We start from the raw sequence: 26,662 nt of genomic DNA, 5'->3' as shown, positions 1-26,662 counted from the left end.
GGTGGGGGTGGGTAGGAGACTCAGATGGACCCCAAGAGAGAATAAAGGAGTAACATTACGATGAGAATGAAAACAAGACAGGCTTCAGCCCAGGACAAGAACTTCTTAATAAGTAAAGCAAATAAATACTTATTAAAGTAACAAAGCTAGAAGAGGATCGGAGAGGGACAGGAATTGCCTTTCTCTGCAGAGGTTCATAAACCTGCAGTATGCCTGTGGGAAGGGAAGCAATGTATAAACAGATGATTTTCTGGCCTAGGACCCCCCTTATCCCTGGGTCCCCTAAATACTAGGTGCTAGTGAGCAAATGCTGGGTGAAAGGCCAAGGCCATACAAGTTGCGGTGTAGTTGTGGTCCGCAGAGCTTCATTATGTTGCAGTGTAGAAAAAAATATCTACCAAGACTTGCTACTTCAGAAATGGACTAGCCTTCAGGGTGTAGACAAGTGGATGCACCTGTGTACAAGGCAATGCAGGACCCTAGTTTCTTTTTTTAAATAAAATTTTTATTTCACTGAATATACATACACAATTACATAATTTTGCTTAGGAAAATTCTCACACTCTTGAGTTCCAACAGTTTGGCCAAACTTGAACTTAGAGAACTAAAATTCAGTACCTAGCTCTAGAAGGAGGAATCCAGTAGAGGACAGAATCCTGTTTCTCTAGTTTCTTCCTCTAGAGTATAGTTGTATATGGAAGAGAATGGAGCTTAAAATTGTTACTTGATGATAATTCTTAGGAATTTAGGAGACTATCATCCCCAGATTAATACAGAAGCTTCTTGATTAAAGAATTACACTTTTTGTCTCCTTGGTAGCCTTTCTGGGAACAAGTATACATTAGTACAGCCAACTTTTATTCTTCCTTTGCCTCTAAGTTAAAAAATATTTGCATTAAAATAGTTCACAGTGTTTCACAGTAAAACAGTTTCAGTCATTTTCTACCATGAATGAGGCAGACTTTTAAAAACAAGTCTTTTAGAATCCATTCAAGCCATCAGCATCATCCACACAATAGGAGCAGCCAAACAATCATAAATAAATTTGTTGACCCTTGGAGTCTACTAATGGCATGTACATATTAGCTAGATATGTGGTAACTCCAGACAAGTGCACAGAAGAGACAGCCTATATGCCTGTGAGGTGTAACTATCTTTCACAGTGAGATTTAGCCAACTGTGTCCTGTCCCTTTGTATTGTGAATCTACCTTCTCTAAGAGGCCAGAGCCTAGGTCATAAGCCCACATTGAGAGCAGGCTGTGTCCCAGCCTGCGCATTCCCACTCTTGACATCTGTCTGGCAGAGAACATACCTGGAGATGATTTTGTGAAAAGTATAGCGGAAGTCTCGGTTCCGATAAGCATAGACAATGGGATTGACCACTGAATTGGCATGTGACAGGAGGATGGCCATGTTCATTGCCCACTTGGGCTTGTCCTTAGCCTGGGCTGGCTGAAAAAGAGTGAAACAGTTGATGGCATGTACTGGTAGCCAACACAGAGCAAAAATCCCCACAATCATAGCCAGCGACTTGGCGGCATGGATCTCCCGCTGCAGGGTAGTCCTGGAGTGGTCCATCAGCTCCGTGCGCTGAAGCTGCCTGCAGGCCACCATGAAGATCTTGATGTAGATCACCAGCATTATGAGCAGTGGGGGCAGGACACACCCAAAGAAGTTGAAATATACCATGTAGCTCATGGGGACCACATTCTCAAAGAGACACTTCACAAGGCAGCAGCTCTCATTCATGGTTCCATCCCAGAGCTGTGTGCAGTTGTTAGTGGCACTGTCTTTACTGTTCCACCCCAGGAATGGAGTCAGTCCGATGCCAAAGGCAAGGACCCAGAGCACAGCAATGACCCCTCTTGCTCGGGTCCCGGTGACCAAACTTTTATACCTGTTCAAAAAAAATCATCTGTTATGGTCAGTTTATAGTACTCTGCAACCAAAGCCCAAGAGCCCACCTCTGCTTTTATTCCATGGCCCTTCCACCCTAACGACATGTCAGGTTCACCCTCCAGAGAACCATGGCCAGTACTCACAACATTAGAGACACAAGCAAGTACAAGCAGAGCTTGTTAGTAAGATTTTCATTCTTGAACTAGTAACTCATTTCTGTTTAGTGACAAAGGACAGACAATGATAACAGGTATAAATGGCTTTAAGGGGTACTTTGTTTTGAACTCAGTACCAACCTTTAGTCTAAGTCTTCTGTAAGGTTCTGCTATAGGTAGTTGAGATACACCAGTAAAGAGAACACAGATTACTGCTAAATGTTAAAGGATCTATATTCTAGCAGGGGAAACAATTAACAAATAGTATGGAGATACATGTGGTATAAAAAATGAAAAAGCAGAATGAGGAAGGTTAGGACTGACAGGGACAAAAGTTTTCAAGAAGTTGGTCAAGGAAGGCTTCATGGATCAGGTGACACTTAAACACAGGCATAAGGAAATGAACACTGGAGCCCCTGGTACCAGGTGGCACTGTTTGTGACTCTAAGCAAGAATCTTTCTCTTCTCCCACAATAGCACAAGAAGTTTACTTCAGATAATGGGCAGAATCAATTCTGAGTATCTCTACAAATTGCTGGCAAAGAGAAGTTCCAGCAATGTCCTCTCTATAGAGAACTGCTAGCAGCAGATTGAATAAAAATTCCGAAATACTAGTAACTGGCCCATAATACATATGTAATGTATAAATTGTACTCAATGTAATGTGTTAACTAAAAATTTTTCTGTAACCTCTTGGGAGGGAAGAAACTAGAAACTAACTTGATTCACATAACTTAAGACTTATTTATGAGAAGCATGCAACTTATTTTGCCTGCAGGACAAAGCTCACTCCTCAGCGTGGCTGGCAGAGCCCTCCAGGCCTTAGTGCCTGCCTTTCCTGACTGATGGCTCCTCTCTGAATTGTGCTGTTCTCAACAACAACCAAAAGAGCTATTCTTCTTTCACTGGTCATCTCCTCTCCTAGGCACCTCTTAGGTAAAGGTGGCTACTTCACTCTGGCCCCAGCCTCACACTTGTAATAGAGCCTGTTTATCTGTTACATGTGTTTTCTCTCAATCAGAATGCCAATCTCCTAAGGACTGGTACCATGTTCCTTTGTATTGGGATTTCCCAGGACCTAACACAGTGCCTGGTACACAGTAGTTTCTTAATAAAATGGTCATTATGAATGCATTGGATATCTGCAAGATTCTGCTTACTAGTAACACTAGTAATACTTGCTACTGGAGTCTTGGCCTCATGCTTTTTTTTTTTGGTGGTGGTGGTGGTGGTACTAAGAATTGAACCTGAGCCACATTCCCAGCCCTTTTTATTTTTTTGTTTTGAGACATGGTCTCACTAAATTGCTTAGGGCCTTACTAAATTGCTGAGGCTGGCCTCAAACTTGTGATCCTCCTGCCTCAGCCTCCCCAGTTGCTGGGATTATAGGAGCACACCACCACCTGCTGGTACCTTGTCATTTACAGTGATCTCTAACCTTTTCTATTCCCTGTGAGGGCACCTCTCGGCAATAACCTGCTCATTTGTGGGGCCTTTACTATGACCTGCTGGGCACAGTTGCTCACAGAATTTTTCTTGGTCAGTAAATCTATTTCCAAGCCTTTCTGCTTCCCTCCTTATTCAGGAATATAAAGCCTTCCTTAAAAAACTGTTATTCCAGAGCTGGGAAGATAGCTCAGTTGGTAGAGTGCCTGCCTTGCAAGTACAAGGCCCTGGGTTCAATCTCCAGCACCACAAAAAAAAAAATGTAAAACAAAAAAATTGTTATTCCTTATCATTGCCTTACTGAGGATGTGAATAACACAACTAGTCCCTGTAAGATAATGGAAACTTAAGGGCCAAGCACTTAGAATCACAGGATCCTGGTCCACGAGGCAGCCTACTCCACAGCCCTGTCCTTTGTGAGACTCAACTATAATGAGTTGAGCACAGCTGAGTACAGGTCAGCCCTGGCAGATGGATTCTATATAGGATATGCAAACTATTGCACTTTCATTTCTCTTGTTCGTGATTGGTCTGGGGTGGACTGTGAGATGGTTTTGATCAATGAGACATGAAAGTCTGCTAGGGGACCTCCAGGAAAGCTTTTATTTCCTAATAAAAGGAGAAAGACACATGAAAGGAGGTCTACCTCCATGCCTACCTCTGCTTTTGATGCCCTCAGGGGTGTGATTCCCAGAGCTGCAGCATCCATCTTGTGATCATAAGGCATAAGCCTGAAGACAAAGTAGAAGGAAGGGAAGGGCACAGCTCCTTGAAGACATCTTTGAATAACTAGCCCAACCCTAGAAATGTTATGGCTCCACATTCTTGTTTTTAAGAGATAATTAAATATCTTGATTGCTTACAACACTGTTAGGTACTCAGTTACCTGCAGCCCAAAGAATACTAACTGGAGAGGACTTTTTTATCTTTTCTAGTCCAACCATTTTTATTTCACAAATGAAACAGATATATACTGTCTTTGAATGTAATAAGCCAATATGAAACAAAGACCAGAGCTAAGCCCATACTCCCAGGCCTGTGTTCTTAATACTAAATCATGCTGCCTCTTTTTTTTTATATATATATTCAAGTGATATTAGATACAGGGAAGCCAATACAGAGAGGGTCATGGGGGGTAGCTTCCCAATAGAATCCAATAGGAATTCACCCACATCTGAACTCATAACTGCTGGATCCTGCACATGCGAAGAACTATTTTTATGTTAAATTGTCTTAGATAAGTAAAGAAAACAGCTTCCATCAGGTGAGAAGTTGGCCACAGCTTTCTCTATGAAACCCCATCACTAACCTCTCTTTCCTGTTGATTCATTATTTCATTCATAGAATTCCTTATTGATACCAAACCCTTGCTAGGCACTGGAAAACTAATCTCTGCCCTCCTGAAACACAGACTAATGGAAGAAACAGGAAATAAATAAGTAAACATACAAATATGTCATTATGAATTGGAGCAGGTTTAGCCACACCCAAATGAATAGGATGCAATGATAGTAGAAAAACAAGGAGACTTTTGATATAGGTTTTCTGGAAAGGCAATCTTAAGCCAAAAGCTAGTGGATGACAAGGACTAAAAATTCTGAAAAACAGAGAACATTCCAGGCAGAATAGCACATGCTAAGGCTTTCAGACAAGAATATTCCCTGTAGAAACAAAAAGGAAATGTGAATGAGCCTAATGGGGCAGGGACCAGTTCATAGGCCATGGGGAGCCACCATAGGCTTGTAAGCAAAGGCATGGCACCAGCGTATGTTGTATAAAGCTCATCTGGTCACAGTATGGAGATTAAATTTTAGGGAAGCAAGAAGAGAAACAGAGAAATCATTAGGAAACTATTTCAGTAGTTGATTCAAGAGAAGATGCTGACTTGGGCCAAGGTGATAGCCAAGATGATGTAAGTGGATATATATATTCTGGGGGTAGAACCAACAGGGCTTGAAGATGGATTGGGTGCTGGAAGATAAAAAATCAAGGATTCCTAAGTTTTTAACATTACTAAACCAGAGGATTAAGAAAAGGGTGGGATGCATGGAGATCAAGGTCAAAAAAATGGTGGATGTCAGTAAACTGATCCAGAGTGAGAAGACATAAAATCAGGGACAGATTATTAGAGAAACTAAGGCTGTGAGGAAGCCAGAAGAGGTGGGGTACTGGGCACATGTGAAGAGACACTGTCACAGCTGTGGCAGAAAGAAGGAGAACAGGTCCAGTACAGAGCAGGTGGAGGTTTGGTGGTAGCAGGATACGGCAGCATCTCCTTCAAGAGCTGCTGTCTCGGGCTGGGGAGACAGCTCAGTTGGTAGAGTGCCTGCCTCGCAAGCACAAGGCCCTGGGTTCAATCCCCAGCACCGCCAAAAAAAAAAGCTGCTTCCAGAGAAGGATGAAGAAAGTCAGCTGAGGGAGAAAGGAAGCAGCTGGGATGCCAGGGCTGCCGTCACAGGTAGTAGTTTTCCTACTGGAAAGACGTAGGGGGATACCTTGGTGGTCTTAACTGTGGTACAGTTCTTATGGTTGACCAGGCACAGGCTGGGACCATGGGAGCGGAACTGAGAAAAGGGAAAGACTGAGAAAGTGAAGGAACACACTAGGGTGCAGGATGCTTGAGCTGGGTGAGTGGTGAAGTCTCCAGGAATAGTGACTGCCATAGAGACTGACAAAGAACACGAAGCCACAGGAGGCAGCGATGAGGGGCAGTATGTGCGGACAACAGGAACTTCAAAACTGGGGGGTCTTCCGTGGCGATTGCAGACGTGGGAAAACAACTCTGGAAAGGGAAGTGGAGGGAACCAAGAGAGCCACAGCCCAAGTCCCCACCTGAGGTCCAGGGAATAAATGGCAGTAAGGGAAGTGGTATTCTTGGGACAACAGATCTCGGTGGAGGCAGATGGTGGCGGAAACTTCACAGAGAAAGTGGAGGACACACAGGGGTCTGGTGATGCTCAGAGAGCACAGTGTTTGGGAAGGAAAAGTGGAACCTGAGTCAGATTAGCCAGGGTGATAGACAGCATTATGAAGTTGAATGTCGACCTTTTCTCAGGACCTGAAATACTTAGCTAAAGCTAAGATACACAAGCCACATCTCCATTTTCATCTTCAGTATGCCAGTGGTTCTTGAAACTTTAAAGAAGAAAAAAATGGGTTCACCATCCATTTCTCCTTCTCAATTCTCCCTAATTTTCTAACTCCTAATTTCTCCCTAACTGGCACAGTTGTCCATGCTGCCATTCTTTGAGCCACACAAGCAGATGCAAAGTTTTGGGGAGAAATACCTGCAGACCTGTCTTTCCCTGCAGTCCAAAACCATCTATAGCATAGAGCCGCCAGGGCCTGAGCCCCCTACTCTTTGTAGAAACTGAGGCTTGGAGTGATTCATTGATCATAAATTATGCTGATACAAACCCAATCTAATCTGATTCAATTTTGCCCAAAGTGGTCACTTTCCTGCTTCAGAGCCCCCAGCTCTTCAGTACTTATCTCACAAATCTCAGCTTCCTCTCTACCTGGCCACCCAGCTACAGATCTGCTGCTTCATTTTCTTCCCCAGACAGATCTGCCCTTGCTAGAGCTGCCTGCTGGTTCCAGAGAACCCCGACTCTCCAAGCAGCCACATGGGAATTGGGCCTCTGCTACTCTGTTTGGAGGTAGTCCTTAGGCAGCAAACAGGAGATACAAGCCCTTTCTTTATTCTGCTGGAGAATGTAACCAAATTTCATGGACACTGCCTCCACAGGAAAAAGGTCTGGGCTCTAAAGACAAGACTTTCAGCGCTGGAGCTCCAGCTCTATGATGGCGGAACAGTTGGTCTCCATGGGACACACAGGCACAGGGAAGGGATTGGGATGCTATAGAAAACGGACCGTGCCCCTCCACACTTCACACACTGCTGGGAGGCTAGCCCAGACATCTCCAATGGCAATCTGCATGTGCTCTCATTTCCCACTTCTGTGCTCTGTTCTCTCCCTGAATGCCTGACTCCCTCCCAAGCCCCTAACGCTCATGGGCTCCACACTTCATTCCCTGGGCACCAGTGGCTCTTTCAAGTCTGTGTGTGTGTGTGTGTGTGTGTGTGTGTGTGTGTGTGTGTGCGCGCGCGCGCCCGTCTGTCTCCCCAAAACATTCCTGAAATACAAGGGCCAGATCCTGTTCCCTGGCCCTGTGCCAATCACTGCTTTGCTGTAGAGGGTGCTGAGCACAACAGTGAGGCCAGGAAGCGGGAGAGCTTCCTGAGAGTAAATGACAGGAGACAGAGGAGTGAATGCAGAAAACACAGGCAGCTTTATTACAAACAAGACGTGCACAAGCCCAGCTTTTGTGGGCCCCCATTTAAGGGTGTTCTAAGGAAGTCTGTACTCTGAGAAATAGCTATGCCCCTCCACTGTGCATGGAGCTGTGCTGGGATCCATCCATCTCCTTATAAGGAGCTCATTAGCTAAGGAGATTGATAGAAAAACAGTCACATGGAGGGAATCAACAAAAGGGAACAGTGTGAACGATGAGGTTACATAATAAAGGGGAACCACGCAGCGCTGCATAACAAGTGCTGGCCTACTTTGGGGGCAGGGTCCGCCTTCTCTGGCTCTGTGGTCTAGAGCTCAAACCATGCTAATCCCCAGGTCTCAGGGTGCTCCTAGTTTAGAGCCCCAAGGGCAGCTACCCCAGACAGTAACACTGATCTTGGGTTCTGTGCAGCCCCTAGCTGCTCAGTACAGCCCCCACTTAGAAATGTTGGCTCCACAATCTCAAAAAACTAAAGGACGAATGATCTCGCTGATAAGCGGATGAGGACATACCTACCACATGTGAACTAACTCACAATACAAAAAAGTATCTGGAAGCACAGCAGTTTGGACTAAAGTACATCACTGTGCTCCCTAGTTCCCTATGACTGCCCTAAGCACCCCCATCCCATGTACCCACCATAAAACTACATTTTCTGTCTCGTCCTAGCTGAACAAGCTTCTCAGTGGTAGACTGTCTTGCTCACCAATGTGTCCAAGACATCTAACACTATGACAAGCAAATGCTGACAGAAAGCCTGTTTCTAAGGAAGAACTGGAATTCTGCCTTCTTTTATTTTTTTAAAGGGGTAATTGGTCTTTTTGTTTATTTCTAGTTGTTGATGGACACAATACCTTTATTTTACTTATTTATTTTTATGTGGTGCTGAAGATCAAACCCAGTGCCTCATACGTGCTAGGCAAGTGCGCTTTCACTGAGCAACAATTCCAGCCCCCAGAATTCTGCCTTCTGAGTCTGTGTGTGTGTGTGTGTGTGTGTGTGTGTGTGTGTGTGTGTGTGTGATTATGTGTGTGTAATATCTGTTTAGTTAGTAGCTCCAATTAAAGCAAGTCCTGGTTCGAGCTCGACCTTACAGACCATAAGCAACTATCTGTAAAAGGAAACATTTCCATGAGTAGTTGCTTCCCATTTTTCACATTTTCCAAGGAACCAAACTAAAAGGGTTTTTAAAAAGTATTCACATGCTAGAATGCACAAAGCCCTGGGTTCCATCTCTAGAACTGCAAAAATTAAATATTTTTGTAAAGAGTATTCATGAAGAGAAAAAGAAATAGGAAATTTAAATAGCACTGTAGCTATTAGAAATGTAGAATTCTTAATTAAAACCTTTCACACACACACACACACACAAAAAAAAAAAAAACTTAAGACCCAGAAGGTATTGTCACTAATGAATTCTAGCAAAAGTTTAAGGAACAGCTGGGCATGGTGGCACAAGCCTGTAATCCCAGCTACTCGGGAGGCTAGGCAGGAGGATCCTAAATTCCAGGCCTACTTGGGCAATTCAGAAAGACCCTGTCTCAAAAACAAAAAAAAAAAAAAAAAAAAAAAAAAAGGTTTAAGGAACAAACCATTCTTATACAAAAAGAGCAAATGCTATTCTATTTTACCACATGAAGCTCAGGTCTAGGTATGGACAGGGGGCCCCTCTTTATCTTTTTTTTTTTTTTTTTTTTTTTTGTAGTTGTAAATGGACAGCATGCCTTGATTTTATTTATTTATTTTTATGTGGCACTGAGGATCATTGAACCCAATGTCTCAGATGTGCTAGGCAAGTGCTCTGCCACTAAGCTACAGCCCCAGCCTCTCTTTGCCATTTGTGGGACACATTGAGGGCAGTCTGCCTTGTCTCCATAGATGGCCATTGCTATAGCCTATGAGTCAGTTGGAGAACAGTACAACGCCCACCCACCCATAAGAAAATAGGGTGTGGCTGATCACCAGAGCTTCCATTTTGCTGAGTTCTTCCTAGGAGGGCAGGGCCCTTAGTTCCCCTGGCTCCCAGAGGGCTGCTCATCTACTTTAACAATTTCAGGTATGTCTGAATCCAGTGGTGGACCTGGCTGGGCCTGAGCAGAGATTCAATGCTGCACACAGATGTGTTTGAGAGAGATGCCATTTGTCCTTCATAGTCACAAAGGATGAGGAATGTAGTAGCAGAATAGAAAGTTGGCACACTCCCCACCAGTTCCCCATAAGAGGCGGTGATCTGGGTCGCTGCCATGGAAGCAGCCAGTTGAGAATGTGGAAGGGGGCAGGACCAGGTCTTCCAGAGCTCCCGTTTGGGACCGGTTTTTGGTGTGTCTCACATGTTGTTCTCAAATAATTGGTGGGCCTCACAAAGTATAAGGTTGTTGGACGCCAGATTCCTATCTCCTCCACAGAAAACAAGTGGCCCCTGTAAAAAGGGCCACTACATGAAACCAAGTCATAGAAGAAAAAGACAATCTGTTCCCTGCCCCCAAAAGTGTCCTCCTAATGCTACAGTTAAAACACACTGCTTCAGATAATAACACTGTCAAAAATACCAGGCTCCATATCGCATGACGTCAGAGGACGTCAGGAGGCACTGCCGGTATGTCCTATTACTATGATGTTAACCTTGATCACTTTGTTAATGTGGTATCTGACAGATTTGTCCATTGTAACTATTTCCCCCCTTTTAATTAGGAAAGGCAGTATCTTGCAGTACATATTTTGAAACTATGATTATCTTAGTCCCCATCAAACTTTTACCCACGAGTTTTGGCATCTATCAATGATTCTTGCCTGAATCAGCTATTACTATCATAGTGTTCCAAATGGTGGTTTGCTTAATTCAGTCATTCCTCCTCATTAACCATACAGCATTCCATTGTAGCAGGAGTTCTTCCAGCATATATTTTTTTTAAATCTAACTGTTATAGCAAGGAGAAATCATACTCCTGCAGAACGGGGAAATCTACCCAAATTTTGGTTTATAAATACCATTCTCCACTATCAGGAACCAGGGCTCCTTAAAATGTCTGGTTCCAAATTCGAGCCTGGAATACCTTCCTGTGTCAGAAAATAAGGAAGTGCTCAAAAATGGATGAGAACACTTAAGCCGAAGTGAACTCGAAGGGGTTCTCAATGACCAAATTTGAGCATCTAATTGAGTAACAGGAATTATAATTATAATTATTGCATGAGTAATATTCTGTTAGTCCATACTGATATTTTTAAAAACTACAGAAGGGCAAGGAAAAGGTAAAACTCTTCTTTACAGAAGAATGAAAACTGACTCCAGGTGTGGTGCTGCATACCTGTAACCCCAGCAAACCAGGAGGCTGAAGCAGGAGGGTCACAAGTTCAAGGCCAGCCTGGACAACTCTTTTTCTGCTGCTTCTTCTTCTTTTTGGTACTAGGGATTAAAGCCAGGGGTATTTTGCCATTGAGTTGCATCCCCTGGCCTTTTTATTTGGAGATAGTGTCTCCCTAAAGTTGCTTAGGGCCTGACTAAGTTGCCCGAGTTGCTGGGATTACAGACCCACATGCATCACCCCACCCAGCTACAATGTTATTGTCTTAAAAAGACCAAAAAGAAAACAACTAAGGAACTGTTTCAGATTAAAGAAAATTAAACATATTAAACGCAAGCATGACCTTTCACTGGAACCTGGACTATAAAGAATATGATTGGGATAAATGGGGATAATCTGACTATGGACTGCGGTACCTGTTAAAATTGCTGAGTATGATGATAATTTTGTGTGTGTGAGAGACAGATGGACAGGGAAAGGGAGAGTAAATGTAGCAAAATATTAACAATTTGTAAATTTAAGTGAAAGGTACAGTTGGTCCTCTATAGCACAGGTTCTACACTGAAAATATTCAGATAAAAAAACACGTCTGAGCTAGGCATGGTGATGCACACCTCTAACCCCAGCATGCAGTAACAAGGAGGTGCAATCGAGTTTTCACTTGGGAAAGACAGCAGTTCCATGAAGAGTAGGCTAATAGGTCAAGTGAGACTACAGGCAGCCCAGATAGAAAGGACACTGGCACCCTAGAATATAGGGCAGAGGTAGAGACGGGACCAAGGAGAAATGCATAGAGGCCAGGGAAAAGAGGCCAACAGGACCTGTTCTGTAATGTCTTTCAATAAAGCTTTATTAATTCCCTACATTAAAAAAGATTCAGTAGTGGTGTTGAAATCAGCAATGGAAATTGAGATGGCATATACAGAAAGCAGTTTGGGGAAATTTGAGGACAGGGACTGGAACACCACAGGTGATAAACCAAAGACGGTGAGGTAGAGAGGTGGGACAGGAAGGAGCTGACACAGGAGCCCCGAGGCAAGGGTGATAAGCAGAGCTGAACTCCATGAAGCAGGAAGAGCTGAGTCCAGAGCCAAGGCGAAAACAGACCAGCCCCGACCCTCCCAAAACTTGCCATCGACTGTGTCTCTTGACCCACAGGCACCAGAAACAACCTAACCCACCCTCTTCCAAAAAGTCCCTGTCTTCAGGATGGCACCGTTCAGCTGCCCAGAGATCAAGGAGTCACCCTCCACTCTTCCCTCTCCCTCAGTCCAACATCCATCGGAGTCACCAAGTCCTCTTGAACCTGTTCCCCAGGATCCCTGTCTTCCTGTTAGAAGCACTCCACTCAATATGTGGTGTTACTTAGACACACTCACCAAAATGATCACTCAGAATGATCTGGAGTGAAGATCTCACAACCAATATACATTCCCACTCAGCCTGCCCTGATCCGCCACGTTTTTTAGGGCTTGTTCCCTGATTGTGGTCCCAGGGTCCATCTTCTCTCCTCAGTTCTTTCCTATCCTGGTTTCTTGGCTGGCTAAGTGTCTTTACCTAAGGCCTCCCTGCTCCCAACTCAGCCACACCCCTTGCCTGACATCAAATGTCAACCTTTCTTCTTGCCTGGATGACAACTGATTTCCCTTATAATCTTGTCCCCTCCAACTCACCCCTCCAGCTGTCCACCAAAGTGACTTTTAGAATGCAACCTGATCATGCCAAACGCCTGATTATAATTCTACATTGGCCTTCCAGGTCCAAACTAATTATCACTCCTCATAAATGCACATTTAAATGACAATGAAGATATACAAAAAGAAATTCATAATCATCCTAAAAACAGAAGGGAGGGTGATCAGCAAAACGGAAATTTTGATGAGTTTCTGGAAACAAGGCAAGGAGGATCACCAGGGCCGTGGAGTACTACACTGGCAACAGGGATGGCCAGGACAAGAGGCTCCAGCCAAGCCAACAGCAGGGATCAGCGAGGGATTTAGAAGAGGAAAAGAAATCAAAACTACCTATGGAACAGCACTGCAGGCTGCCTGCACCCATGGACACTTGGCATCTATTCCTTCACCCTCCACCCGCTTCCAGAGATGAAGCTTCAGGTCTAGTGATGGAGGAAGGCGTGGAAGAGTTTTGATTATGTATATTCTGTGCCATGTGAAGGCATCTGAACCATGTAAATCCAAAAATATATTTTTTCTATTTATTTATTTGGTCCTGAGGATTGAACCCAGAGACACTCTACCATGAGTTACATCCCCAGCCCTTTTCAGTGAAATAAGATCTCACTAAACTGCTGAGGCTGGCCTTGAACTTAGAATCTTCTTGCCTTAGCCTCCCAAGTTGCTGAGATTATAGGTGCGTACCACCACTCCTGGCCCCACAAAATATCAAAGCCCAAAATCTATTTTTTTTTTGGTATGGTAGCTTGAAGCCAGGGGCACTTAATCACTGAGCCACATCCCCAGTCCCTATTTATATTTTATTTAGAGACAGAGTCTTGCTAAGTTGCTTAGGGCCTCGCTAAATTGTTGCAACTGGTTTTTAACTCACAATTCTCCTGCCTCAGCCTCCTGATTATAGATTAAAATCTATAATCTTAAAAGTAAAAATATAAATGTTAAAATGTTAAAAAAAAAAAAAAAGATGAACTAGGGGAAGAAAAAGTCAAGGAACTCTTCCAGGAAGGAATCAAAAAGCAAAATATAGTTTACAAAAGAACATTTAAGAAACAAAGTCCAGCCAAGGAGAGGATATATCCATTCATCTGTTAAGAATCCCAGAAAGAACGAGTAGGAAAAAAACGAATGGAGAAAAGGAAATATTCTTTTAAAAGCTAAAAGCTGATGACAGACCTGTCTTCAGATTGAAAAGGTTCACTAATAGTACCATCCCCGATGAAGGAGAAAAACCAAAGGCAATATTGAGACCCAACCTCACGCAACTTAAGAACACTAAGCAAATGCAAACAATTCCAGAGGCTTACAGATAGGAAACACAAGTTATGAATAAGAATCATAATCACACCAGACTCCTGAGCAACAATGCCTTCAGACTTCTGAGGGAAAAACTTATGAACCATCTCCAGTTGAACAACCACATGGGAGGAATACAAACATTTTTGACATATAAGATGCCAGAAATAATCTCAAGACACCAGAAATAATCCCATGTCCTCAAAAAGCCACCTAAGGACATGTACACAAACTAACAAATATGGACTCCTATGAAGAGGGAAGAAAACAGAGAATACAGAAAAGAATAGGGCCACTCCAAGGGTACAACGAAGGAAGTCAAACACCTGTGCCCCCGGCACACTGCAAAGGCATGTTGACATTCCACAATGAGGATGAGTAAGAAGTCTGGACGATTCCAAGGGTAAGGGAAGGCATGTTGCCTCCTTCAACTTTCTTTAATTCAAATGGGAAATTCATGATCTAAATTTGAAGCAGACTAAAATATGGCATAATTTTAAAAAATAGAGAGCATCTAAAAATAGAAGCCATGTGACCTGAACATTAGAACTGTCTCCTTGAAAAGCATGGGTGTAGTGGCAAGACTGCACGTCCTACTCAATCACACTGTTCTGGGGTGAACAAGATACACACAAATATGTATGCTATTTATCAATTTTCAATTTTCAGATACTCCATAGAGTTCAGGAGATTTTATTACAGAATAAAGGTAAATGATATAAACCTTGACAACATAAAAGCAACAGCAAAACATGAATATGTTCAATATACAATTTGTGTAGAAGTCACCTTAAGAAATAGTGGTTGCGGGCTGGGGTGGTAGCTCAGTGGAAGAGTGCTTGCCTAGCATGTGTGAAGCATTGGGTTTGATTCTCAGCACCACATACAAATAAACAAAGCCACTGACAACTAAAAAAGGGAGGGAAGGAAGGGAGGGAGGGAGGGAGGGAGGGAGGGAGGAAAGAAAGAAAGAAACAGTGGTTGCTCCCAGCGGCTCTGGAGGCTGAGACAGGAAGATTGCAAGTTCAAAGCCAGCTTCAGCAAAAGCTAGGTATGCTAAGCAACTCAGTAAGACCCTGTCTCTAAATAAAATACAAAAAAGGTCTGGGGTGGGCTGGGATTGTGGCTCAGTGGTAGAGCACTTGCCTAGCATGTGTGAGGCACTGAGTTCAATTCTCAGCACCACATATAAATAAATGAATAAAATAAAGGTCCATCCACAACTAAAACTATGTACACACACACACACACACACACACACACACACACACACACATAGAAGGGCTGGCTCAGCAGTTGAGTGCCTGAGTTCAATCCCCAGTACCAAAAAAAAAAAAAAGAAATAGCAGTTGCCTCTGACAGGCAAACTGGGGAGCCAGAGATCAGAGATGGGTGACAACTTTCCACAATTTACCTGTGTGTATGGTTTTAATTTCTTTACAACAGCATGAAAGTAAACCCTCTCTTAAGCAGGCAATGGAACAGTTGATGGAAACCAGAAGAGACATGGAAGGAATGGTGGTGGCATCATTTTCCTCAACAGATATTATTTACAATCGATGGAATTAGAAATACAGGCTGAAATATCTACAGGGGAAAATTCAAAATACAACACAAATTGGAAGGAATCAGGTAGGGAAGAAGGTCTGCGTGAACCGTAGTCCTCACGTCACGTGACAGGGAGTCAACAGATTCTGCTTAAGGATAGAAGCACAAAACCAGGTGTCAGGGAGGAAGTGACCCTTGAGGAAATCCCAACAGAAGTGGGGCCACGCCTGCAGAGGGACAGGTGACTGTCCGGGGAAGGAGGAACTTTTGCTTTCCTTTGTGTAGCCTTCCTACTTCTCGGTGTTCACCTCGGAGTCACTGGCTGATTTCTAATTCAAAGAACAAAAAAACAAAAGCAAAGAAACAAACACCCAGTTCCTTCACTGATGCACTGCACCTCCAAGACAAAATCCCAGCAAGCGTGCAGGCCCTCCTCCATCTGCCCGGTCCACCCACTCTGCTCCACCGCCCAGCCCTGACTCCCCGGCTCACCTGCACCTCTGACCACAGGAGCTCTCCCGGCTGCTCCTCTGCACCTCCACTCCCAGCCCCAAATGTGCTTTCCCCCCATGCTTTTCACCCCCACAACTTAAGTTCAATCCTCTAGGAAAAGTGTCCCACCCACTTCAGCCCTGGTTGAGTTATTTGTGAGTCTGTTCTCAACTTGAATTCTGTCCAAGAAAGTACACTGGCTATTTGCCATTAAATACTTGTCGCCTGTGAAAGCCAGTATCTCAATAGCAATGACGGTATCTCCAGCAACCATTGGAATGGTTGGGCTTTAAGACACAGGTCACTGTGGTCATGAATTCGGGTCTCCTGACTAAGATGTTTCAGGGAATGCCCTACCTAGTGATTTATCCATCACCTGATATAAAAGTGAATTATAGGACAAGTTGACCTGTATAGCTGATCCATGTGGCTGTAACATCTGTAATGAAGCTGACACAACTGCTCTACGAGAGGCAGTTTTGCACTGCATTGGTGTTTCTGGTGTGGAAAGAAATGGCTCAGGGTTTATATGGCATCTGTGTTCTGGATAATTTATGAGACAGTTGCATTTTAAATTTGTGTGACGCTTGAAGATGATTTTCTATAGCCACAGCTGTGAGGTATAATGACTGTTGTATTATTACTGATTTTTCTGAAACTACATTTGAGTATCACATCTGGGGAAGCTGTAATTTTTTAAAAATATTTTATCTTTTAGTTGTAGATGGGTACAATACCTTTATTTATTTATTCATTCATTTTATTTATTTATTTATTTATTTTGCAGTGCTGGGGATTGAACCCAGGGCCTTGTGCTTGACAGATAAGCACACTACAAACTGAGTTATATCCCCAGCTCTATTTATTTGTTTTTTAGGTGGTACTAAGGATTGAACCCAGTGCATCACACATGCTAGGCGAGCACTCAACCACTGATCCATAATCCCAGTCTGGAAAGCTGTAAGTTTTAAAGGTAGTCAATTTAATGTCCTGTTCAAAGATGGAAGCTGAAACTAAATTATCCTAATTTTATCAAGTAGTCATTCCTGGATTTATCCTTTAGGTTTTGTAAAATAATCCTGTTTCACTCACTGAGACTTTTGTTCTTGGGGAAGCAGGGAAGACACTTCCAAGTTCTGATAGCCTCAGTGTGCTTCCCTAATTTAAAGCCATGTTGAAAGGTTCCATTCCCAATTCCTGGGTCAAGATGTATTAAACCAAATTGGAGCACTGGAAACTTAACTGCAAACATTGCTGATACCATTTAGAAAAATGTGCACTACCTAAGTTTTATCTATTGAGAAAAGCTATCCACCTATAAAAAAACTGCCTTGACAAAAAAAAAAAAAAAAAAAAATTCTTGTTGCCAATACTGGTGTCTCCAGTCCGTTAGCCTCAGAGGCCAACACTGTAACATGTTAATGCCTTCAGGGGAGAATAACCACATCAAGGCCCAGTTCCTGAAGGTCAGTGATCCTCTGAAGCAACAGGAGAGGCTGAGCCTCAGATCTCCTCTGCAGAAAAAAGGGCAATGGGATGGGATCCCCACTGACTCTGCATCTGTCATCCACATTCTGTGCGATGTCATGCACACCAACCCAGGCAGAGCTTTCTCTTTCCTCAGTTGGCCATATTACTCTTCCACTAGTCTTCTGGGTAATATTGAAAGGGCCTTCATCACAATCTGCTCATGGCCTTGTTCACTTATGCTTGTGAGGACCACTGGTTACAGGGGGTGTTCTTGAAGGCGCTGGTGTTTGGAGTCTTTCTTTGCAGCTGTTCATATGATGGTTAAAGGGTCCTGGAAGACAGGCTTATCCAGTCCTGGCTTCTATATAACCCCAGGCTGAAAATAACTCTCTGAACCTCAGGCTCCTCTTCTGTGAAGTATCTGCCCTCAGAGAGTTGCCATAAAGATTAGCTGAGATTAGATACATAAGTGCCAGCCCACAGCAAAGGCTTCAAAATGGTGACTACTATTCAAGATATTGAAAATTCCAATTCCCATATCTGTCTCAGCAGGGTATACCCATGCTGCAATCACAAGCTGAAGACTGTGATTAGGTCCTGCCAGCGCTCAGGTTAGGCCCTGAGCACACGGTCATTGAGAATGCAGACTGTATGTCTTGTAGAAATGTTGCTTCCTTTTGTTCCTTCACACAAGCTCTTTTTCTACATAATCAGACAGCATCCGTGCTATTTAGAAGCGGACAGAGATGTTCGTCTGAAGCACAAAGTCAGGTGCTGTCTCCCTGGCAGGGCAGCCCAGCTAGTCCCTTCTAGGCACACAGAGTGGCCTCAGGCTTTGACACTCTGGGGGCAGCTGCAGGCCCTATTCCCAGGACAGAGCCCATGATGACCGGGAGGACCCCTCCTCCCATCCCTTGGGGGATCATGTCACAACCCAAGTGCTTGCCAACTCCACCTTATCCCCCCATGCCCAGCAGTTCCCATGTGCTCTTCATGGCCATCCAGCCCGGTTCTACCCCGGGTTCTACTCCTAGCCACCAGACAGGACTTTCTTTCAGGTACCTTCCAGACCCTGATTACAACCTGGTTCCAAGGCCAGATCCGGGCCTCTGTCCAGTGATGTGTATGCCCAGCAGGGAATCAACACACCAGAAGCAAGCCTCCTTCCACCCCAGCCAGGCTGCAGGCCCCTCAACAATAAACACGGCCTCAGACAAGAGCTAACTATGATAACTGCTGCTGGTTTTAAGGTTGCTGTTTCAGGCTGGAGGCTGAGTTGAGAGGATTGTGATTACAGTGAGGGACAAGTAATAGCAAAGCAATACCCAGTCCCTCATGAAACCTCATTGCCTGCATTTCAAGGAGAAGCCAGGACCTGCCAGCTTTGCCCAAGGATTCACAGTCCCCTGCCCTCAGCCCAGCTCTCTGGCCGGCAGCCCCTGTTGGCAAGCCCCTGCTGACTTGCCTAGCTGTCCCAGGGCATCTATGAGCTCCACGCCACCCTGTCCTTGGAGTGTGAGGGATCCTCTCAGAAGATGATTTCCCTTTATTTCTTCATCAAAACTTATTGGACCAACCAGACTCAATGACACACATCCCAGCTACTTGAGAGGCTAAAGTTTATGTGCTTGAGACCAAGCAAGATCCCCTTTTCAAAAAAACCAAAACACAGTAAACCAGCTTTTGACATCATCTCACCAGAGAGCTCTGACCATCTTAGACCCTCCTGTCTTGTATTATTTTTAGCACCGTCTCCCCGCACCTGTCCCAGCTGTTCCCCTGGACATGACATACCCTGACACAAGCTTGCACCCAGTCGCTTGTGTGTGTATTCATCCATAGTGTGGGTCTGTTCCCTGTGCCAGGCATGGTACTGAGTGCCAGGTCCTAGAATATGAGATAAAGCCCCTGCCTCACAGAGCTCACACGCTATGTAGACAGAGATCACAACTAAGTAAAGACATAATTTATCAGGATAAATAATTAAGGGTAAATAAACAGCAGCTGAAAGAAGCCTCTTCAGATGGGGTAGGGAGGAAAGGTAGAGCAAAGCTGGGGTTGGGGAGAGAACCTGGTACTCAAGATGCAACAGGGCACAGGATGGGGTGATAGAAACCAGGCTATTCAGTTGTCACCCTAAATGCTCACTGCAGCACTTTAAGGAGGGGAATGATATAATCTGACTTACTTTTAAATCCTCCTCTCCAGCAGCCATGTGGAGAGCTGTTACAGGTGTACAGGAGAGGAGGTGGGGGCTTCTCTGGGGCCCAGCAGGAACTAGGGAGGGTCTGAAGAAATGCACCAAGAAGTAAAGAGAGCGTGTGGTCAAGGGAGAGTGATTTAAGCATTCTATGTTGATGGGTGGTTTCCTGGGGTTAGTCTAACAAAGTATCACAAACGTGGCGGCTTAAAACAACAGAAACTGATTCTCTACCAGTTCTGGAGGCCAGAAGTCAGGGTGCTGGCAGGCCACACTCTCTCCAAAGGTTCTAGGGGAGGATCTGTCCTATGCCTTTTCCAGCTCCTGATGGCTGCCCCTATGTTCCTTCACTTGGCCACATGACTACAATCTCTCCCTCTTTCTTCACATGGCTGTGTCTATCTTGCAAGGTGCAACTGCATTTAGAGGTTAAAATGCAAAAGCCCCTCCTCTCTCAAGAGCCATATAAGACAATATTCTTTCTTTTTCTTTTTCCTTTTTTTTTCCTTTCCATATACAGGCTCTGTGAATTAAAATATGCACATATCTTTTGGGGGGGGCCACCATTCAACCCACTATAATGAAGATGATCTGGAAAAGAAAGATAACACCTCTGGGTGTGGTGGCACATGCCTATAATTCCAGCTACTCAGGAGGCTGAGGCAGGAGGATCACGGGTTGAAGGCTGGCCTTGGCAACTTAGGTGTCCTGTCTGAAAATTATAAAATAAAAAGGGCTGGGGTGTAGCTCAGTGGTAGAGCCCTCTGGCTTCAACTCCAGTTCTGGGAGAGGAGAAGGAATTATAACACTGATGCAAGAGAATAGGTACACCAAGGAGGGGAGTCCTTGAGAAGGATGGAGGGGTAGGACCCAGACCTGAACATTTTCCTTCCCGTTTTATTTTTAAACAGCTCTAAAGTTGAATATTTGGTGGAGGTCACATTTTCACACAAAGCGAAGTCTTGCTAAGAAGTCTTTAATACCTACTTCCCAGATCGGACAGGTGAACACTGAGGAAAAAGTCTCAGTGTGGCAGAAGGCAGGGATGGTGACAGGGTCAGGACCCGGGACAGAGCAAACAAACATGCCCCTTCCTGTTGTTGACCTAGTCAACCAACCAAACACTCCCTGCAAAACACTCCTTCAACTCCAGACTTCAGTGCTACTGAAACTTCTACCACTATGAAAGAGGAAACTGAGTCCTCAGAGAGACGAGGAAAGGTCCCCCAGTTAGAATGAATCACAGACACCCCCAAGCTCAGCTGTGGGTGTGGCACGAAGGAGAACAGGATTAGATTAGAGAGGAAGAACTGCTCCTTTGAGAAGCAGAACCAGCATGAGGATGAAGTGAGAGCCAGGGGCCACTGTGGGCAGAAACTCACGCCCACCTCCTATAGCCCAGGAGCTTGGCCTCATGCACCACCCCATTACTGCCCACTTCTAACGGCTTCCCTGGACCAGAACCCCCAGGGCCAATGTCAGCCCCCTATGGATTAAACTAGAGGCAGCTGACCACTTTTTGTGTGTGGACACCCCTCATTCTGAAGGCAAAGGGTAGGACCTGATGTGAGCAGACATTCCTTTTTTACAAGTCAGGTCAAAGGGGTCATTTTTGTGTCTAGTATCACCTCTGGGCTCTCTTTTCCTCCTGCACTATCATCTCTTTCATGTTAGTAAACAACTTGGGTACCAGGAAACAAGTAGGAGCCTCATACCTACAGCTTTACAGCATAGATCCCTTTCAAGTCCATGGATCCATGGAGCTAGTGACCTAGGGGCAAGTCTCAGAAATGGAGTCAATGACCCAAGGACAAGTCCCAGAACTGTTTCTGCCCAAGGAAGAGGTATGCCTATACCTTTGGCCTTATTCCCTGGGCCTTACCTTTCTTACTGCTTGGTGTCATAGAGAAGACACCTCCTCCCCTACACGATGCTTCTGACATGACTTCCATCTGCAGCCCATGACCTCAAGGAGGTCCCCAAAGCCAAGTCAAAGATTGGTGTGCCCTAGAATCCAGCCTATGTCAACTAAACAAAGAGGAGCCTCAAACCTCCCAACTGTAGAAGGGTTCTCAAACTTCAGGGGAACTATCAATCCAAAATCTCACATACGGCCACCACAAAGATTCTTATTCAGTAGGGTCCCACCAGGTCCCATAATTTGTATTTTTTGAGCCAAGGTCTCACTATGTCACCAGGGTGGTCTCCAACTCTTGGCCTCCAGTGATCCTTCTGCCTCACCCTCCCAAGTAGCTGGGACTATAGGCACACGTGCTTGGTTCAGCATAATCTGTATTTTAACCTGTTCACAGGGAACCATGCTCTGGACCGCTGAAACAGCTGAGGGCAGAAGGCCTACCCCAAACTCCAGCTCTTAAGAGGGCTCAGGGAAGTGTGAGGACCCAGGTACATCTTTCAACCCACCAGGGTGGAGGCCAGTGTTATGAACAGGACAGGGCCTTGTACACCTCTTCCAGATCTCTGAGCTCTGAGCAAGCCAGGAGTGAGCCTTCTTGGAGACCCCACTCAGCAATCCTCAATCATTCCACCTCCTCTCATCCTTGTGCCCTTAGTAAAGGAGAAGTCAGGGGCCTGTGATTCACACAGTGCCTTTCCCCTTAAGACACCCACACCCAATCTTTTCAAGGCCCCACCCAGCACAAATGAGGACAAGAACTAACAGATTTAAACTGTTATGGAACTTCCTGCTGCATCCTTGTGACCCAAGAGATTCTTGTAGTAACTCCCGGTTTAGCTGGAATGTCTCTGAGTTTCTGCCATGGGCAAGCCCAAGGAGCTTCTCTTAGATGGGGGTGTGTGACTGCCCTGCTGCATGCAAAAAGTCTAAAAGGCCATCAAGTACCCATTATGAGAACAAAGAGGGTCCTAAGAAAGAAGAGAATACTGTGCCACCCAAGTCCTGGGCTCTGTCACACCTGATAGAATGCATGAAGCCTCCTGTTCAGATGCCAAGGGCAGCAGCACATGAAACAACCCAGACGTGCACATCGGGCTCACAGCCTAACCAAGCAGGAGGTTCCTGTTCCCTTTGGGACCCAGGACACAATCCACAGGGACCAGGCTCAATGTTTAAGTCTACTAAAAAGATTTCTGGGAGCATTCTCCTGCTCAATTCCCACAAACACATTTCCTTTACAACTACAGTTTACTGCAGGCAGAATCCTCCTCCAGGAATAGACTTTTTTTCTTGTTTCTCAAACACTGATGCCACACACAGTCCTGCCAGACAGCCTGATGGCAGAGGTGAGAACACAATGCCAGTTCTGAGTTGAGTCCTGGCTCTGACACTGATTCCCTATGTATCATCCTGAGCAAGACTCTAAATTTTCCTGAGCCACCATCCCCTCATCTACAAGATGCAGGTGGCAGTACCCTTCCTCTAGAATTACTTCAAGGATTAAAGGATCTACATTTATATAAACTGCCTGGCACATAGCTGGCACTCAATAAATGAGTTCCTTCCCTTCCTACTCTTATAACTTAGCTTTCCAGGCCAAGCTCCAAATCTAAAGAGATCCCAAGTTCACCTTATGCCAAAGGGGCCCAGGTACAAAGACACAGACACACCTTTCAACAACAAACCTTCAATGTTGAATTCATCAGCTACAACTGGGAATCCACTCCCCAGAATCCTACATTTTTTCAGTGTGGAAAAAGGGAGAGTTGATTGAAGCATATTCTGAGAAAGAGTGAACATGTATGTACTCCGAAGTTTTCTGAAATCCTGGAAGCGCTTTCTCTTTCTCAGAAGCTGCTCCGACAGGGCAGCGGGGTATAAATGAGGTTACACAACGGCATGGAGACTCTACGACTGTTCATTTGGTGAACCAGTAAGCACTGTAACTCTTTTTAAAAGTATATGGAGGTGACTTAAGTCACCATTAAATATGCAGGGACAAGTGTCCATAGCGTTCCCCAAAGTTACCAGGCACCTTCTGCTTGGATCTGCCCTTGGCCGCCTTAGTTTGCAGCAGGCACATTCCAAAACTGGGCGGTGTGTCCATTCCGACAGCGCGAACTGCTAGCGTTCAGTTGCCTCGCCCTTGGACAAAATCTCCCAGACCCCCAGCATTCAGAGGACCACGTCTGGTCGCTGCTCTGGACGCGGTGCCCTGCTCTGAGGCAGCTGCTCTCGCGGACACAGCAGCGGCGGGTGAGAAGGAAATAGCTTTAACCGTAGGGGTGGAGTTGCGATCACCAAACCTCCTGCGCCCGGGTTTCCACGCGCTAGCTGGGGCGCCTCGCAGGGCGCGCACTTCCGGAACCCCTAGAGTAGTTTATACGCAGGTCTCCTTAGAGGGGCGCGCGCCTACGACGCGTGGGAGGCGCAGAGACTGCCAAGGCCTTTCTCTGGAGCACCAAGAGGGTCTCGGCAGTCTGGGCGCACGTGTCTCTGAGGATGGCCGGTCTCCTCCAAGCCGGGGAATAGAGCTCCGAGCCTCCGCGCGTCCCCAACCAGGCCAATCTGGGGTACCTAAAGGCTGGACCTAGGTCTTGGAGAGGGCGACTCCCTGAGGGGATTTGACTGAGCCCCGGGGTCGAAAGACGCCACGCGCCTCACCTGAGCGGGACGCGGATGGCCAGATACCTGTCGACGGCCACGGCCAGGAGGCTGAAGATAGAGCTTTGAGTGAGCACAAGCACAAAGCAGGCGAGAAAGAGGCAGCTGTGGAAGTCAGTGCAGAAACCCAGGCTGATGGTGATGGCAAAGGGGATGGCGAACAGCCCCACGGCTACGTCGGCCGCCGCCAGGGACACCAGAAAGTAGTTGGTGGGAGTCTGCAGCGCGCTTGACGTGCCCACCGCCGCGCACACCAGCACATTGCCCGCCACCGACAGCGCGGCGATGGCGAGCTCCAGAGCCACGTATATCGCGTCCTGAATCTCCAGCGGCATGGCCGGGCCAGCCGGGCCCGGGTATCGCCTACCAGGGCCGTGCCGGGCGCGAGACAGCCGCGTGAGCCCTGCCGGGCACGGCCGGAGCGGCAGACCGCGCCTCCACTAGAAGCGTCTGAGCCGCCTAGCTTGCGCGCTCTGGTCGGGAGCTCAGGAGACGGGACTTCGGGCAGGCGGCGGCTACTATTGGCCAGACCGCCCGCCCGTCTCGGATTGACATAGCACCGCCCCCTCGCCCCATCCCGACTTCGCGCCAGCTCCGGTCGCTCTCGGACCGCAACCAGCGGCGTCCTTGTAGTGGCGGGTATCTAACAAAAAACGAGTTCTCCAACTTTCCTTCGGGTCGGCATCAGTGTCCTGAGCAGTCTCACCGCCTTCCAGCCTGGGTGGTGCAGCGTGGAGTCCAGGCGACTCCTGGGGTTGACACCGCGCCTCTGCCCCGGGACGCCCGCCAGCCCCGGAGAGCTCGCTGCAAAAAGGACACTCCCAGAATCATTCCACCTGGCTGTGAAGTCCTGAAGCTTTTGGGTACTCCCCCACCGAACCCTGCACAGGGCCCTGGGTAGGCAGAGCTTCCCCGCCTACAAAGTGAAAGAGATCTCTCAGGAAGTGAGGGAGGCAGCCGCGCCCGCAGGTTCAGCTTGAATGGCCTATTGGGGCCACTCGTTCACACCTGAATTGCACCGTCAGGCCACAAGATACGGCAGCAAGGATCCTTCTGGGCTACTGTTACCCCTGCCACCCACCTCCGCAGCACCAGTCTCAGCCCCTTGCTCACTTTCCAGCCCTCCCCGCCGCTTCCCTGCGCTGCTCTGAACACTGCCGAGACAGCTCCCTCTCTGCCTTCCACTTTATGATATGTTCCATGTCCTCTGCTTCCTTGTCACCTCCCTAAAATGCTAGTGTTCCCTGGGCCCTCTTTTTATCCTTCACATCCTGGATAAACCTGGATCAGCTCCAGCTTTCTTTACACCTTTAACTCCCTTACACCTTTAACTCCCAAACCTCTCCCCTGGAACCCTATCCGCCCTTGACTGCCAGATATGCCCGCCGTTGGACTCGCCAGGACAGCTGGTGCTCCCAAATCTAACAGTCCAAATCCACCAGACTCCTTTTCAACCCTCCCTCAAACCTGTGCTGTCGCTTCTTCTGAGATTCCGTCATTGGCTCTGCCACTCTCACCAACCCCAAGAAGTGTGCTGACGCCTAGCTTTCAGCCTGCACCACCTCCTTCCAGATGACTAGCAGTGTCACTGATCCTTGCTTCTCTCCACTTCCAAAGTCGTGGAGATCTCCCGGCCTATTCCCCCATCCCTCCCTCTCTCTGCGCAGGTCTCTGTGCTCCATCTGCTTCTGCAGTTCTCACAAACACCATTCTTCTAAAACACACCTGGCTGTGCCATTCTCCCACCAGAAAGCCACTGTCAGCAGTCACCAAACAGAATAGTTAAGGAGATTGGCAACAGGAATAGATGATTGGAAAATAATGTTAAGCGAAAAACAAAGCATGGGGATGACAAAAGGTGCAGAATAGTTGCACAGTTCTGTAAATATGCACAAAAACATTGAATTGTACTTTTTAAATGGAGGGATCATATGGTAAACAAACTTTATATCAATGTAATCAATGTAGTTGCAATAATAACGATCAACACCACTACCCCCACACACACACCAACAGGCAATACAATGACAAACAGCAAAATCTCCAGAGCACTCACAGTAGCTGTTCTAGATTATTTTAGGAATTTCCCCCCTATTTTCCTTCCATAATGAAGAAAAAAAAAAAAAACATGATTTTTAGAGAATTCTTATGCACTTTTTATATTTTAAATATGCAATATTTAAATACACATTTTAAATACACACTGCATGCCCTGGCCACCTGAGTTCTGACAGCACCTGCTGTACCTGCCAAGTTCCCATAGCACTAGACACAAACTCTGCCA

The 26,662-nt window shown here is 46.0% G+C and overlaps 1 protein-coding gene across 2 annotated transcripts in view; it reads right to left on the bottom strand.

Annotated features, from left to right (window-relative positions):
* The window catches only part of ADORA2B (adenosine A2b receptor), a 33,155-nt gene extending 8,321 nt beyond the window's left edge, over positions 1–24,834 (bottom strand). The window contains exons 1-2 of one of the 2 annotated variants that reach the window (XM_079131702.1): positions 24,379–24,834; positions 1,314–1,898 (exon numbers count right to left, since the gene is read on the bottom strand). In XM_079131702.1, coding sequence (XP_078987828.1) covers positions 1,314–1,898; positions 24,379–24,713 — 920 coding nt within the window. In that variant the 5' untranslated portion in view covers positions 24,714–24,834. Of the gene's footprint in view, positions 1–420; positions 1,899–24,378 lie in introns of those variants that run through there. The other variant, XM_079131703.1, reaches the window with a different exon arrangement.
* Between the last annotated feature and the right edge of the window lie 1,828 nt (positions 24,835–26,662).

The sequence above is a fragment of the Sciurus vulgaris genome (genome assembly GCF_902686455.1).
Source record: "Sciurus vulgaris genome assembly, chromosome: 3".
Lineage (NCBI taxonomy): Eukaryota > Metazoa > Chordata > Mammalia > Rodentia > Sciuridae > Sciurus > Sciurus vulgaris.
This window is presented reverse-complemented; position numbering and strand designations above follow the sequence as displayed.